The sequence below is a fragment of the Durotheca rogersii genome, assembly GCF_024521655.1.
Source record: "Durotheca rogersii strain YMJ 92031201 chromosome Unknown GGS23scaffold_15, whole genome shotgun sequence".
NCBI lineage: Eukaryota > Fungi > Ascomycota > Sordariomycetes > Xylariales > Xylariaceae > Durotheca > Durotheca rogersii.
Window position 1 is genome coordinate 588,208 of NW_026251246.1, and position 14,552 is coordinate 602,759.

General features: G+C 54.5%; 3 protein-coding genes across 3 annotated transcripts; 2 read left to right on the forward strand and 1 right to left on the reverse strand.

Moving 5' to 3' along the window:
• The first annotated feature begins 5,656 nt into the window (after positions 1–5,656).
• On the forward strand, positions 5,657–6,951 carry GGS23DRAFT_574286 (mannitol dehydrogenase). Its single transcript, XM_051516731.1, has one exon. It carries the CDS (start codon positions 5,695–5,697, stop codon positions 6,517–6,519), a length of 825 nt encoding a protein of 274 aa, XP_051370753.1. The 5' UTR covers positions 5,657–5,694; the 3' UTR covers positions 6,520–6,951.
• A 294-nt stretch (positions 6,952–7,245) lies between these two features.
• GGS23DRAFT_125106 (Coatomer, beta) lies at positions 7,246–10,762 on the forward strand. Its single transcript, XM_051511114.1, has 4 exons — positions 7,246–7,983; positions 8,063–8,947; positions 9,026–9,605; positions 9,667–10,762. The coding sequence occupies exons 1-4, from the start codon at positions 7,881–7,883 to the stop codon at positions 10,613–10,615; spliced, it is 2,517 nt and encodes an 838-aa protein (XP_051370754.1). The 5' UTR covers positions 7,246–7,880; the 3' UTR covers positions 10,616–10,762.
• Positions 10,763–11,343: 581 nt separating this feature from the next.
• GGS23DRAFT_125116 (uncharacterized protein) lies at positions 11,344–13,069 on the reverse strand. Its single transcript, XM_051511115.1, has 2 exons — positions 12,910–13,069; positions 11,344–12,849 (listed from the first exon to the last, which is right to left on the reverse strand). Exons 1-2 carry the CDS (start codon positions 12,910–12,912, stop codon positions 11,428–11,430), a joined length of 1,425 nt encoding a protein of 474 aa, XP_051370755.1. The 5' UTR covers positions 12,913–13,069; the 3' UTR covers positions 11,344–11,427.
• Between the last annotated feature and the right edge of the window lie 1,483 nt (positions 13,070–14,552).

Genomic DNA, 14,552 nt, shown 5'->3' on the forward strand with positions numbered 1-14,552 from the left:
GTGTCACTCGGAGGGATCTGGGGAATGAGGGGGAATCGCCCCTTAGTGTGATGGTTAGGATGCGGAGACGGAGCGCGACCAAACGAAGAGACATGTCTTCGCGACCAGTTAGAGGGGCAACCCCTTTTCGACATACGTGTTGCCGGTGTGTAGTTGTAGAACGAGCCAAGACCAAGTAAGGATGCGCAGAAACGTCTATGAAGCCCTTCTCCTGAGAAACGCCTACATCTCCATCCCATCAACTTCAGATTCGATCCAACCATTTCGGCGCTGCAGCCGTCGATACTGCACCTCGGTGAGATCTGTCCCTGTGAGATCGGAAAATTAACCGGAGATTCCAGATTCAACCGCCCGAGCAGCTATCGGAATAAACCGGGCGCCCAGCGCGTATGCCAGGTCGGAAGATGGGCACGACGGCGGTCTCGCGGCCGAAGAGACTAAAGGAGACAAATCCGATTTGCTTATGCCGAACATCCATCTCCCCCCACCTAAAGAATCGATTCCCCCCAAATCGTCGGAGCCAGCGCCGGCATATTCTAGTGCCTCGTGGCGTAAAGCCGTCGTAGAGGATTGAATCGCAGCGTTACCCCAAAATGGCGAAAATTTATCGGTCCTTTTCGTCGAATAACAGGATCAAAGTCACAATTGACCCCCTTTCTCGAGACGCCGATGCACCTATCTCGACCATCGAATAGGCGGTCCCAACGCAATAATCCTGCTCACCACATAATCGGCCCGCTAATGCCGGGTGATTTGTATTTAGTATCCAGGATCACCCAGGGTAGTTGGGCCAAACGGAACGGGATATTCTCACGATCCAGGTCGAACAGGAGCACCAGGAGGCCTTAGATGTCCCGAGCACGCAACAAGACCGAGAAACCTCCCATCGAGGGATGGGGTTCGCTAGGTAGGCTCTAGGTCCCGAGCCAACGTTTGAGGCCATCATGCGTTTTTCTCCCGATAGGTCATGGGCTTGTGGGCCGTCCTGCACCTAACCACAGGCGGTAATGAGTCTGGTGAAAACCCACAGCCTCGCTGATGCCGAGACTCGACCGCCAGGCCAATCATCCGGCGTGAAGTTGGCCCTTATCTAGGAAAATAGGGTCGCGGCAATCCATGGGGAGGATGCATGTGTGAGTGGATCCTGCTTGGCTCCGAACTTAGCTGTCGACTTTGGATATCCAGCGTTCGCCATGCAAGGGGTGGTGGTCCCTGACGAACGGCGAGTCGTTCAACCACAGACAGGGCAGAGTCGTCCCCGGTAGCCAGCTGGCCACGATGCGCCACGTCGCTCTTGTGTAGGTACGCGTGTGTTGTTGGGAAACTGCTGGCTCCGCCAGCGACTTGCGAGAACGCTATGCCGCATGCTGGTTGCTGCGCTGACCCTACGTGGATTGAAGCGATCGAACGTTGCGAACGACAGATATGCGTACGTATAAATATACAAATATATATAGGTAATGTATGTGTTGTGTGTGTATATGTGTGTCGATGCGTGCAGCGACAGTCTTGGCTACATGTTCAAGGAGCAGCCGAGCCTATTATTCCTGCAGCGATTCGCGGCATGAGGCAAGGCAGCCGGGCCATCTCGCCAACGCTACTGAAAACGAAGACACAGGCGGCAACCTATGCATAAACCACGGCAGAATTAGCGATGTGGCCCCCGTTCGTCGCGGGCGGCAGGGCTCGCAGACGACGCGAAGGAGAATATTGCGCAGCGATTAGCTGAAAGCTGTACACAGCATCGTGAACCGCGACTCGAGACGAAGCGGTAAGAGGCTCACGGAAAAGCGGAGCCATCGAGACAGCATGCCAACTACGGCGCCATGGAAGTCATCATCGGCCTGGTGCGTATCAAACCTCGTCCCAAGGTTGGCCGTTGAGGGAAACCCAGTAGGGAAGAGACCGGCGCGACTAGGGTACGTAATCAAGGCGCAAGATGACCCAAGTAGGAATACCCAGAGATCGATCGAATGCGACGCCAGGTCCGGCAACGCTGATCAGGATCCTGCAAGAATCGATGAGATACTATAGATGTAAGGAGACGAAATGATGTGCTCGACCCCCTCCCCTCCTGTGCTCCTCGGGGTTTTGAGTGATTTAGGTACTGCCCAGGCGTCGCCTACTACGTTGGCAGGCACCTAACCCACTAGGAAGTACCTATATGACCTACAGGTAGGTTGGGTACTTTGTTGGCGGCGTTGCAATTGGCGGGACGGCGTCGGCTAGCGAGGATTGTCCGGTGAGATTAGCGAGGCCAGTGAGGTTAGCTCTCCAGGGGGGCTGTGGGCGGCAAGTCGGGACGCCGGATGAGGTCATCGCCAAGCATTAGAGAGGGGCAGTAGAAGTGGGCGGCGGAACAGCACAAGGAGTCTGTTCGGTTGGAGATCCGGGCGAAATGTGTAGGTACTTTGCTCTACGTACATTACCGTCTTCCGTCTAACGTCTTACCGTGCCATATCGCGACAATTACACGTCTTGAAGACGGCCGGACCATCTAGGCTGTCTCTGTTGTACCGCCTAGGTCATTCTACCCCAACCCCAACGGGCGGATGGGGCATACATCGCAACTGGTTCGAAAGGCATTTGCCGAAAAGAGGTAGCTGTGCACGCAGGCATGTCTATGACCTGTAATATCGTGTTGCTCTCATGCGTATATCGGGAGACTTCCCGGCTCCGCTCTTCAGAGGTCTGGCGCTCGGCGTCTCCTGATTGCAGCGAAGGTACATACTGGCCTGCAAACAACTACGCCTGGAAACTTGTCAGATGAACTGGCAACATTGCCGTGATGTGAACCGGAGAGCATTCTAGATTCGGTCCGTATAAAAATAGCTATATGCCTACCTACCTAGGGGCACTTAACGCATATAGGTATGCCTGACTGCACTGGTACGAATGTGTAGGTGTCCATGTGCTATGATCTGTCTACCCATTATTCCCACACAGTTGTGTACAATACCTCCCAAGGCTCCTATCGGACGTAACCGTCCCCTGGTCTACGTGCGTAGCCACATACATACCTATCTACCATAGGTATGTGACGATACGCAGCTCGACTACGCCGAAGCAGCATGCATACATACATATATACGATGGATGAAGACGGAGCGACGTAATTACTATCAAGGAAGCAGCTTCGGTGGCCACATCACAACGCAGCTAGGCGTATCTAGGTATGTGTAGGCGTCATCATTCGTCGTCTTAGCTCGGCGCAATCTGCCACTCCCGCCCTTTTCTCCATCGGCTGTCAGCTTCTAGTTGCGTCATTGGCGGCAAATGGACCGCGGTAGAGCTGCAGGGACTGAGATGGATTTGATGCTGGTGTGTATACACGCACAGATCTGTAGGCAGTGGGATGGGTGGGATACGTGCCAGCGCTCACCGGCTATCGAATCACACCCAGGGCGCCTGGGGTGAAGGCCGTGCTACTCATAGTACGGCCAGGCCATTGTTTCGTGCTTAGCTTGCCTCGTCGGCGTGGGCTCTCTCAACATACCAGCTTGCCTAGTCACGCACACAAATGGACATAACTATACCGACGTGGTGCGTGGCCGGCGTCCGCAACTAGACCTCGTTCCCCGAACCCTCCGGGTGAAATGACTCTCAGGGATCGCCAGCGGGGGCAGGTAGATCGCGATGGAATCGAAAGTAACGAAAACGTAACAATGAATTCACGCACCAGTTGCCAAGAGACTGATCGGGTATCGGGATCCAACAGCACACGGCATTTTGCGCTCGGCGCGGATACAACCGCCCCTGATAAGTACCTGTTGCTATTAGATGAGGTAATACCTACTACCTACCTGGTATGTAGCCTCTCGCCGAATGACAATTGGAGCTGAGGCTATTTTGCCTTGGAAGTTGCTGGCGAACGCTAGGGAGACAGATGAGGAGAGAGGTGACATCAAGAGGCAGATGGATGGGCGCCACCGGATCATACGACGGTAACATACACCTATCTGTCAATACCCTCGGCCGGAACCCGCGAGATATAAGTGCCCGGTTGGAAGAGGACCAAGGTAAAACCTGACTCCAACCCAAAGAAACAAGAGGAACAAATGACGGCCTCGGAAGAGACAAATGAGAAGAAGGGAAGAGAAAGGAAAAGAACGGCACCCGAAGCGTCGATAGGATAGCCGGTGCTTACTACCAAAATGTTTGACTAGTAACGAACGATCTTTCAGCAGCAAGCCGCCAATTCGGCAATAATACGGGGGGTCTAGTGCTCACAAACGTCCCGAATAGCCTGGCAATACGCCGTCAATAAGCTCGCCTCGTGAGATCTGGGTTATTTCACCAACCAAACTCTCTCTCTCTCTGTCTTGCGGGCATGTGCTGTACTGTGGTGCGGACGGCAAACGGCCCCTTAACGGTAATCGAGCCAAGCGCTGAAGGAAAGCCAAACCGTAGGTATCTCGAAGTATTTGATGATTAAATCCCCCTCCCGTCCCCTTCCCTTCCTACAGTATGTGTAGCATGTTTTGCTCAGGACGTAGGTAGTTAGTAGGTGTTGGATTAATCAACGTGGATTGCGACGGCAAGCAATGCGTAAGATCGAGTCAGGAAACATAGCAGAGGGGGTAACCAGGCAGTGCAACCATCTGCTCCAATGGAACATCTGGCTTGCGGGCGTGCATGCGCATGTACACAACACCGCCAAGCCCCAGCAGGGGAGAAGTAACGGTGAGTAACGGCATGACTGCATCACAGTACCTAACGGATAAGATACGGTTCATTCTAGACAACAATCCGGTACCATATTATACGTTTTCCTAGAGGCACCCACCTTAGGTACTATGAATATATCGGCATACTGCACACAGCCCACGACTTATCTCATGTACACAGGTACTTTAGTCCCTCTGCGCCCCGGGTGGAGACTCCCTAGTACGTTACTAGCTGACCTGCGCTTTGGACTGGCAGGGTCCGTTGACAACGATCATTCCTGCCGCAAACCCCCTCCACTTCCGGCGGTCGAATCGCCCGGGCTCGTGGGCCTCGTGGCTCCTTCCGCCCCGACGGACGTCCTTTCCTAGTCTCTCGACTACCTACGTAATACATAAAAGCACCACACTTTCCCTGTTTCTCCTGCTGCTATCCCCTTTTGTTCCCCCAACCCTTCTCGCAACCGCTACAACCGACTTGCTATCTCCCACCTCCTATCCCCGTGTTCCTCGTCTGAATCAACACAGGGAAACAATTCAGTCATTATCAAAACACAACAACTGCCGACTCGTTAGCCCCCTTCTCTGTCCGCTGTCATTGCGAACCCTCTACCCTCTCTTCCTCTTCTACTTGCACCGCACTCACCTACCCACCATGGGCAAGAAAGCAGTCCACTTCGGCTCCGGCAATATCGGCCGGGGCTTCGTAGCCTGCTTTCTGCACGAATCCGGCTACGAGGTCGTGTTCGCTGATGTCGTCGACAAGCTGGTTGACTCTCTCAACGCAACCCCCTCGTACAACGTCATCGAGCGTGGTGTCGAGGGCACTGTAACCAAGAAGATCACCAACTACCGAGCCATCAATTCCAAGTACAATGAGCCGGAATTGATCAACGAGATTGCCACCGCCGACGTCGTCACTTGCTCTGTCGGCCCCAACATCCTCAAGTTTATTGCCCCCGTCATCGCCAAGGGCATTGATGTCCGTTCAAACGACCGGAAGCCCCTGGCCGTTATCGCCTGCGAGAACATGATCGGCGCCACAGACACCCTCGCCGGCCACATCAAGGATCCCAAGAACACCCCCGAGCACCGCCTCGAGGACCACCACGAGAGGGCGGCTTATGCCAACTCTGCAATTGACCGCATCGTTCCCGCCCAAGACCCAAACTCGGGCTTGGACGTCACCCTGGAAAAGTTCTACGAGTGGGTCGTCGAGGCCCCCCCTTTCCAGCCGGGTGAGAATACGGCGAGCAACGTCGAGAGGCCGTCTATCGAGGGCATCAAGTGGGTAGACAACCTCCTTCCTTTTATCGAGCGCAAACTTTTCACGGTCAACACCTCCCACGCCACCGCCGCCTACTTTGGGTATAATAGGCAAAAGCAGACAGTCGATGATGCCATGCGTGATAAGGACATCAGAAATCAGGTTGCCGCTGCCATTAGTGAGACCGCAACCTTGATCGTCCGAAAGCACGGCATCGCGGAGGAGGAGCAAGAAGCATATAAACAAAAGATCATGGACAGAATCAGCAATCCTCATCTTGCTGACGCTGTCGAGCGTGTCGGCCGTGCCCCGCTCCGGAAACTGGGGCGTAAGGAACGCTTCATCGGCCCAGCCGCTGAGTTGGCCGAGCTAGGCCTAGACACGACAGCGTTGCTGGAGGCGGCCGAGATGGCTTTCCGTTTCCAGAACGTCGAAGGAGATGACGAGAGCAAGGAGCTCGCCAAGATCATGGCCGAGAACGACGCCGAGGGCGTGGTCGCCAAGGTGACCGGTCTACGGAAGACGGAGAAGTTGTATCCCAAGGTCCTAGAGATTGTCCAGCGGGTGCAAGCCGACAGCCAAGATTAAGCCTGTCGACGGAGCTCCTCGATCACTTCTTCTCCTCAGCCACAATACCTTTCTATCTACATTTACTCTTACTTCAGCATCTGCATTTCAAACGAAGTCGACGGCACGGAAGCGCTTGCTTGATACAGGGAAACGACACGGGATACGGGCGTTCGCGTATGACAGGATGATACCGGAAATGGGAATTGGGGAGACGAGAACGCGCTTGAGGTCGGGATCTAACTGGTGTCAATTGCGACTATAACGCGTGCCGCGTTCTCTGCTCCAATCGAACCTTGTATGGGACGAGGATAGGACGATTAGGTAGCATTCAATACTCGATAGGCAAATTGATAGATTCTGGGAGAGAACACCGCCTAGAGAGCATATGCTGTTGAGTAATGTGCCTACCTATATGAGCTCGAAAATAAATCCACCCCATTGTAGGTACCGAGGTGAAAAACTACCTAACATACAAAAGTGCAGTAGCCTGCGAATCACACGCTTGTAGAGAAATTCCCAACAGGCTGTGTCTTTTCTATCTAAGCCACGCAACTTATCGCTTAAGTGGGTGTTGGGGTGTACGGAAAATGTATCGTTGTCGTCGTCGTAGTGGTAGGTGGATGTTTTTCCTTAGGTAGGTACCTAACGATATTACTGGTTGATGCCAGCACCAGCAAGGTACATTGGGCACCTCCCTCCCAGTTTTTTTTGTGGCTGAAGCTCAAGCCATATATTACGTAAGCAAAATGATTGGCGCAAGGGGAGAAGGAAAGTGACCACAGTTGAAGTTCAAAATAAGGGCAGCTAGAAAATCCACACCCCCCAATTACAGGGTAAATTGTATGTATGTACCTACACCAAAAGATCGGATACCATTGAGTCGACGACGAACCGAACCGACGGTCTCTCCTCCCGCCATACCGGCAAGATATCAACAACAAGTGCTTCCAACCGTCGCCTGATCAGTTGGTCCATGTAATAATCATAATATCGACCTGCCTGCGACCACGCCCGACCCCGCCTAGGACGAATCATCGCATTCCGGAACCACTCACTCTACATACAGTACTGGAGCTCCCGGCAAAATGAGGCTCGATGTCAAGGTGCGTGCAATCTCTCCGTTGCCTCCGCCCCCTCCTTTCAGTCAAGATCGAGATCGAGACGCGAGGTCTGGGCATCTGGGCATCTGGGCGTCGATACCTGGAGCCCGGCCTGGCCTCGAGGACCATACCTGGCCTTTCTCTCACCGAGCCAGGCCGGCACCTACGCCGGGGGCCTAATTCGCACTACGCCATACTGTCTGCCAAGTTGGCCGCTGCCCTGTGTCTCCGATCGCGACTATATGGCTTGCCTGAGCGATAGTTGGATGCGCTGCTGACATGGCCTTCGACGCACAGCGACAGCTCTTTGCGCGCAGCGAGCGTGTCAAGGGCATCGACTTCCACCCACAAGAACCATGGATCCTGACAACACTGTACAGCGGTGAGCCTGTTTCCGCCCCTTCCTCGAGCTCCCGATGTGGTGCTGAAGGGCCATCTTCACTGACAACTACCTTCGAAAGGCCATGTCTACATATGGTCGTACGAAACGCAGCAGATCGTCAAAACCTTTGAGCTCACCGATGTGCCCGTCCGAGCTGGTCGCTTTGTCGCCCGGAAAAACTGGATAGTCTGTGGCTCCGACGACTTTCAGCTCAGGGTATATAACTACAACACGTCTGAGAAGATCACTTCCTTCGAGGCGCATCCCGATTACATTCGCGCTATTGCCGTCCATCCTACGCAACCCTTCGTCTTGACCGCCTCAGATGACATGACCATCAAGCTATGGGACTGGGAGAAGTCGTGGAAGTGTGTCCAGGTATTCGAAGGTCACAGCCACTATGTTATGGGCCTGGCTATCAATCCCAAAGACACCAACACATTCGCATCAGCTTGTCTAGATAGGACCGTCAAGATCTGGAGCCTAGGCTCTTCCACCGCCAACTTCACCCTCGAGGCCCACGAAACCAAGGGTGTCAACCACGTCGACTACTACCCACACTCCGACAAGCCTTACCTCCTCACCACATCCGACGACAGGACGGTCAAGGTTTGGGACTACACCACCAAGAGTCTGATCGCCAGTCTCGAGGGCCACACAAACAACGTGTCCTTTGCCTGCTACCACCCAGAGCTTCCCGTCATTATATCTGGTTCTGAGGATGGTACTATCCGGATATGGCACGCGAATACTTATCGCTTCGAGCAGTCTCTCAATTACGGTTTAGAACGCGCCTGGTGTGTTTCATATCAGCGTGGCAAGCAAGGCGTAGCGGTCGGGTTCGATGATGGTGCTGTGGTGGTCAAGCTGGGACGAGAGGAACCTGCCGTGTCGATGGATAGCTCCGGCAAGCTGATCTGGGCGCGGCACAACGAAGTAGTCTCCTCTATCATCAAAGGTGGCGGTATGCTCCCCTCCCCGCCCATTCTCTATGGCCGTGACGTGACAAGGTGATGAGGATGAGTGCTGACCGGCACGATAGATGCCTCGATCAAGGATAACGAGCCAATCACGCTCCCCACCAAGGAACTTGGCACATGCGAGGTGTACCCTCAGACGCTCATTCATTCTCCGAACGGGCGTTTCGTTGCCGTCTGTGGTGATGGCGAGTACATTATATATACTGCTTTGGCGTGGCGTAACAAGGCATTCGGCTCTGCCCTAGACTTCGTGTGGGCGTCAAAAGACAATAGCAACGATTTTGCGATCCGCGAATCGGCGACGAGTGTCAAGGTCTACAAGAACTTCGTCGAGAAGGCCGGCGGCCTGGATATTCCTTTCCAGACTGACGGCCTAACCGGCGGTGTCCTGTTGGGTGTCAAGGGCCAGGGCGGCGTCTCTTTCTACGACTGGGCCACCGGAGGTCTAGTAAGACGAATCGAAGTCGAGCCAAGACAAGTGTACTGGTCAGATAGCGGCGAGCTCGTCACCCTGGCCTGCGAAGATACTTTCTACGTCCTGCGATTCTCTCGCGAAAACTATGTAGAAGCCGCGCAGTCGGGTGAAGTAGACGAGGACGGAGTCGAGGCCGCCTTTGAGGTCATCACCGACATTGCCGAGAGGTAAGCATTCACAGAGACAGCGAAAGTGGCGTCTGTCGTCTTGTTGCTAATTCCCCTGCAGTGTGCGAACAGGCCAATGGGTTGGGGATTGTTTCATATATACCAACAGCACAAACCGACTCAACTACCTGGTTGGAGATCAGATCTACACTATTTCACATTTCGACCAGCCGATGTATGCTCTTGGATACATCCAAAGAGATTCCCGGATATATCTTGCCGACAAGGACGTAAATGTTACGAGCTTCTCCCTATCCCTCCCTGTACTCGAGTATCAAACGCTAGTCCTCCGTGATGATATGGAGACTGCTGCAGAGTTACTCCCCAGCATACCCCCTGATCAGCTTAACAAGATTGCTAGGTTCCTCGAGGGCCAGGGCCATAAGGAATTAGCGCTCGAAGTGGCCACCGACCCCGAGCACAAGTTTGAGCTGTCGCTAGCCTTAAACCAACACGAGATCGCTCTTGAACTGGCGCGCCAAGCCGATAGCGACCACAAATGGAAGACGGTGGGCGACGCGGCTCTCGCGGCATGGGATGTTCCGCTTGCAACCGAGTGCTTCACCCACGCGCGGGATCTGGGCTCCTTGCTCCTTATTTACTCCAGCACGTCTGACCGGACAGGCTTAGAGGCGCTAGCGGCGCAGGCGGAGGAGTCGGGCGCCCAGAACGTCGCATTCACATGCAAATGGCTACTGGGTGACACGGCAGGTTGTGTGGAGGTTCTCACCAAAACCAACAGGCTAGCCGAGGCCGTCCTGTTCTCGCAAACGTACAAGCCGAGCCTGACCGTCGATACCGTCAAAGCCTGGAAGGGTAGCCTGGAGAAGAATAAGAAGGGCCGCGTCTCCAAGATGATCGGCGTCCCAACAGAAGACGACGAGCTCTTCCCCATGTGGGACGAGTGGCTGCAGCTGGAAAGCGACGGTCCGGTCGCCAACGGGGTAGCGGATGACAAAGAAGAGGGGGAGGAGGAGGAGGAGGAGGATGGTGAAAGTGATGAGGAGTAGTCTCAGTGTCGACGCTGGCAGTAGTAGTGGTGCTCAGACTCGGACCTTTGTTTGTTGCTACAAGTCTGTTCGCCCCTAATTCGGGGTGGATGGCGGAGGTCATTTATAGGTACTATAACTGGAGTTAAAAGGACGAAATAAGAACAAAAGCAGGTCGGTAAGTTGGCCGCACCTTTAGAAGCGACTGGGAGAGGGAGAGCACAGAAGGACAGGCTTCGCCCCCCCCCCCCCCCCCTGCTTGGTGGGCAGCGAAGAGGATATGTAGCGGTTGGCTCGACGGATGCGGAGTGTCAGATGGACTGCTGTCTCGACCGGCGATGCGAAAGAGAAATAGATCACCGCGGTGTTGGCGGCACAACAAAAGCGGCACATGCAAAGGGGGGTGGGATTAGTTGGCCACATCAAGTAGACCCGCAAAGTCACCATCCAACATCAACTAAGTCAAGAGTCAAGAACCGGAATGTGTCCCTCACAAGCAGTGCCTATCAATTACATTATGCAGTCTTTTCCAGTGCCTATACTGCATCCCAGAACCTAGGCCAGCCGATGCCCACGCGCCCTCTCTCTTCTCCCCTCCACTTTCTTGGGGATTGGGAGGCTTCATCGGTTGCTGGTCATCTTATATCCCCTTCGGCTCACTCCTAGCCTCCTCCCGTCCCCCCGTTCTTGCCACGGCACTTGCCATGGTGGAAGCCTGAAAAGACCAAAACAAACCTGGTATCACATGCGCGTCGTTCGTAATAGTTGTACAACTGTGTCGGGGAGGGGGGAAAGGGGGCCAAGTCCTCAGAGTATATGCGGGTGTGTATTGTTCACAGGTCCTCGTCGTAGAGATCCATCATGTCCATGGGAATGATGGCTCCGGGGTGCGTCTCGCCGCAGTTGTCGCAGACCATGAAATCGTTGTCCCGAACGTGGTCGAACAAAGTCACGTCTTCCGCGACTTCGGTCCACGGCGACCCGCTTATCCTGTCGAACAGCTCCCACTTGCGCTCGTCACCGTCGTCAAGCCTCACCGGTACCTTCTTCCAGATGGTTCGGCACGAGTGGAAGGGGGAGTAAGGCGGCTCGCCCTCGTCCTCTGGCGCGGGCGGGAAATCGACGCCGAAGAAATGGGCGTGGACGTCATCGTGGTATTGCTGCTCGCTAACCGTTCGCATTCCTCGAACTACCTTGGCCGAGTAGTGACATCCGACCGTATCACAATTGAGGGGGCGCAGAAAGTTCTTGAGAGAAACCATGGTTGGGGCGTGGTCGATGAGAAGGCCCTCGTCCTTTAAGAGGCCGGATAGTTCGCTACTTACTCGAAGGCCGGTTTCGTCGTTAGGGAGACCGGTCAAGACCAACTCGTTTAGGGTGCACCCGAACTGGTGAGAGGCGAGCTCGTGCAGCTGGGGGGGCGGGTGGTTGAACAGGTCCTCGCCGAAGTTGACAAAATCAATACGAAGTTTCTCCAGAGACGGAAGCAACTTGGGCGGCGGAGTAGGGCTCGGAATTGTCGAGGCCACGCACGGGGTGATAGACGAAGGATCAAAAGGGGGTAGCAGTGCTGCTAAAAAGTCGACGAGCTGGTACCAACCGTACGTTCGAAAACCGCGGCGAGCTAACGTGTTCTCTTTGGGGCGTCGGTGCACAGTCAAAGTGATGGGCTTTCTAATGTCAGGGTGATGACGGCGGTCAATTCGGTGGGTACGGTCCTCGTCATCGTAGAACCTGGCAATGACGCGGAAGTTGACCTCCTTGATCTCGCGTCGAAAGTTGAGGTCGATCTCGGCAAAATTCCTCAGCGCTTCAGGGGAAGTAAATATGAAAGAATTGTTGGTCCATAGAAGCTTGGTGCCTTCGATATAGTAAGCCCTGCAGGTAGCGAGGAAGTGGATGGCCAGGAAATGAGTCCTGGATTTCTCCCGCGTTGACATATGCTCTTGCTTGAGCTTGCAAAGCGGGTCAACAATGGCATGAGGACTAGTTAGCGCGTAAGAGAGGATCCGGAGCTGGACCTCAACCGGAAGATGCGGAAGGGAGGCGGATTGGGCCTTGCTGGAGGAGCGGGTTACTCGGGTCACCGACTTCTGAGAGAGCTTGGGGCGAATCTGCCACGAGATGCCATTCTCTCGAAGCAGTCGCTTTAGGTTCAGATTCTCGTCTTCGAGGCGTCTAACCTTAGCACGCAGCGGATGGTTATAGTATATCTCGGCCTGATCGGCCTGATCACGGCATTCCCACGCAATACTCTGTGTGTGCGGTCAGCAACGGAGGGATGCCGGCAAGGGACCGGAGGAGGCATATCATACCATGTTGAGTGATACGGAGAACCGTCAAGTTGCAACCGAGTGCTGGTCATAACCACGAGTGGTGTTGCGCAGAAAGCGAGCCCTCGGGGATGCCAGAGCAGGGATCGGAAGTAGGGAGGAGTCGCGACGCAGTACCTCTAAATCGATAGGATGGATAAGTAAAAACGCACGCCTACGTAGGCGTGGGTGACGTTGGAATCGGGAGAAGTCCCGATCGCCGGCCTTCCCAACGCGCCCTGGGCGCGGATACGCCTACACAAGGGTCGGCTCGTGAGGAGCACTTGGACGGGCGAAAGCCGACAGGATCAGACAGACGGATGGCCAGGACAGGACGGGAGGGGAGTCTGCGACAGAATTGGACAGAATTGGAGTCCTGGTCTGGGTCGGCGGAGGAGGGCCGGAAACACGCTAATGTCCGAGCGATGCCGGCGAGCAACGCACCAGGCACGGAATGCGGGACTGCGAGGTCATGGAGAGAAGGGGGGAGAGGCAGATGGGGAGGGAAGAAGGCAAGGAAAAGACAGTCAGTCGCGTGGTCAGGTGATGGCGATCAAGGAATCCAAAGAGGTTGTCGTGTCTAAGACGACGCGTGGTGGGAGGAGAGACGAGACAGCTCTGAGGCCGGGTGCGCGATGAGATGCTGGCCAGGCGCAGGTGGGTGTATTGTCGCAGTGTGAGAGGTCATAGAGGTAGGTAGGTAATCGAGGCTAGCGAGGCAGGGTCGGGATGTGTGATTCTGTGCGGGTGCATGTTGCGAGATTATGCAGAGCAGCAGAGTGGGAGCGGAGCGGGTTCTGCCAAGGAAGGGAGGGAGGAAACCCATTGGGCAATGAAAGGGCAGAGCAGAAAACAGAGAAAAAGCGCGAGGCAGCGTATTACGTCAGGTAGGTAAGTCTGTACACACACAGGTACCCGGTAGGTAGGCAGGTACCTCCTACATACCTACAGATACGGGCCCGAGGCGCCTTAGATAACCTGCCTCGGCGCAGTAGGGATGTACCTTATCGTGTACGTAGGTACCTACCTAATCCCGATCAGGAAGGGAATGAATCTAGCTTCCAATTGGTTGCTTGGTGTCTAACGTATGTACAGGTAGGTTATAGGTACCTATGGCAAGTTATAGGTGGGTTATGCGTACCTAGGTTATGGGTAGAGGTAGGTATGAATGAGGTATTACATTGGAAATCATGCGGGGCGTCGGCATGGCTAGGCGAGGCTACACGTGCCGTACGGTCCTAGGTAGGTAGGTAGGTACCTAAACGGGACTTGCAACATCCATGTGACGGCCCGCCCGCCCGCATACCTGCCTACCTAACTCGTAGGTAATTATGCCTGCATATAGGTGCCTACCTAGGTAGGTACCTACCTAGGTACCTACCTAGGTACATACCTCCTACTATGGCTGCCCGTCAAGGTGGAGCGAACACCTGAGAATAACGCAATGATGCGTTACCCCGCGGTACCGTCAACGTACCGTCATGTGAGGGATAACGCGGAGACCCCAAATCGGTCAAACCGGTTTACAAGGTGCCTGTTATTTAGGTTGTATTCGTCACATGAGTATATCTTAAGTTAGGTAGGTACCTACTCAAGGCATCTCATGTAGTGCTGGGTGGCATTTGCTCATATACAATTCCCCCACA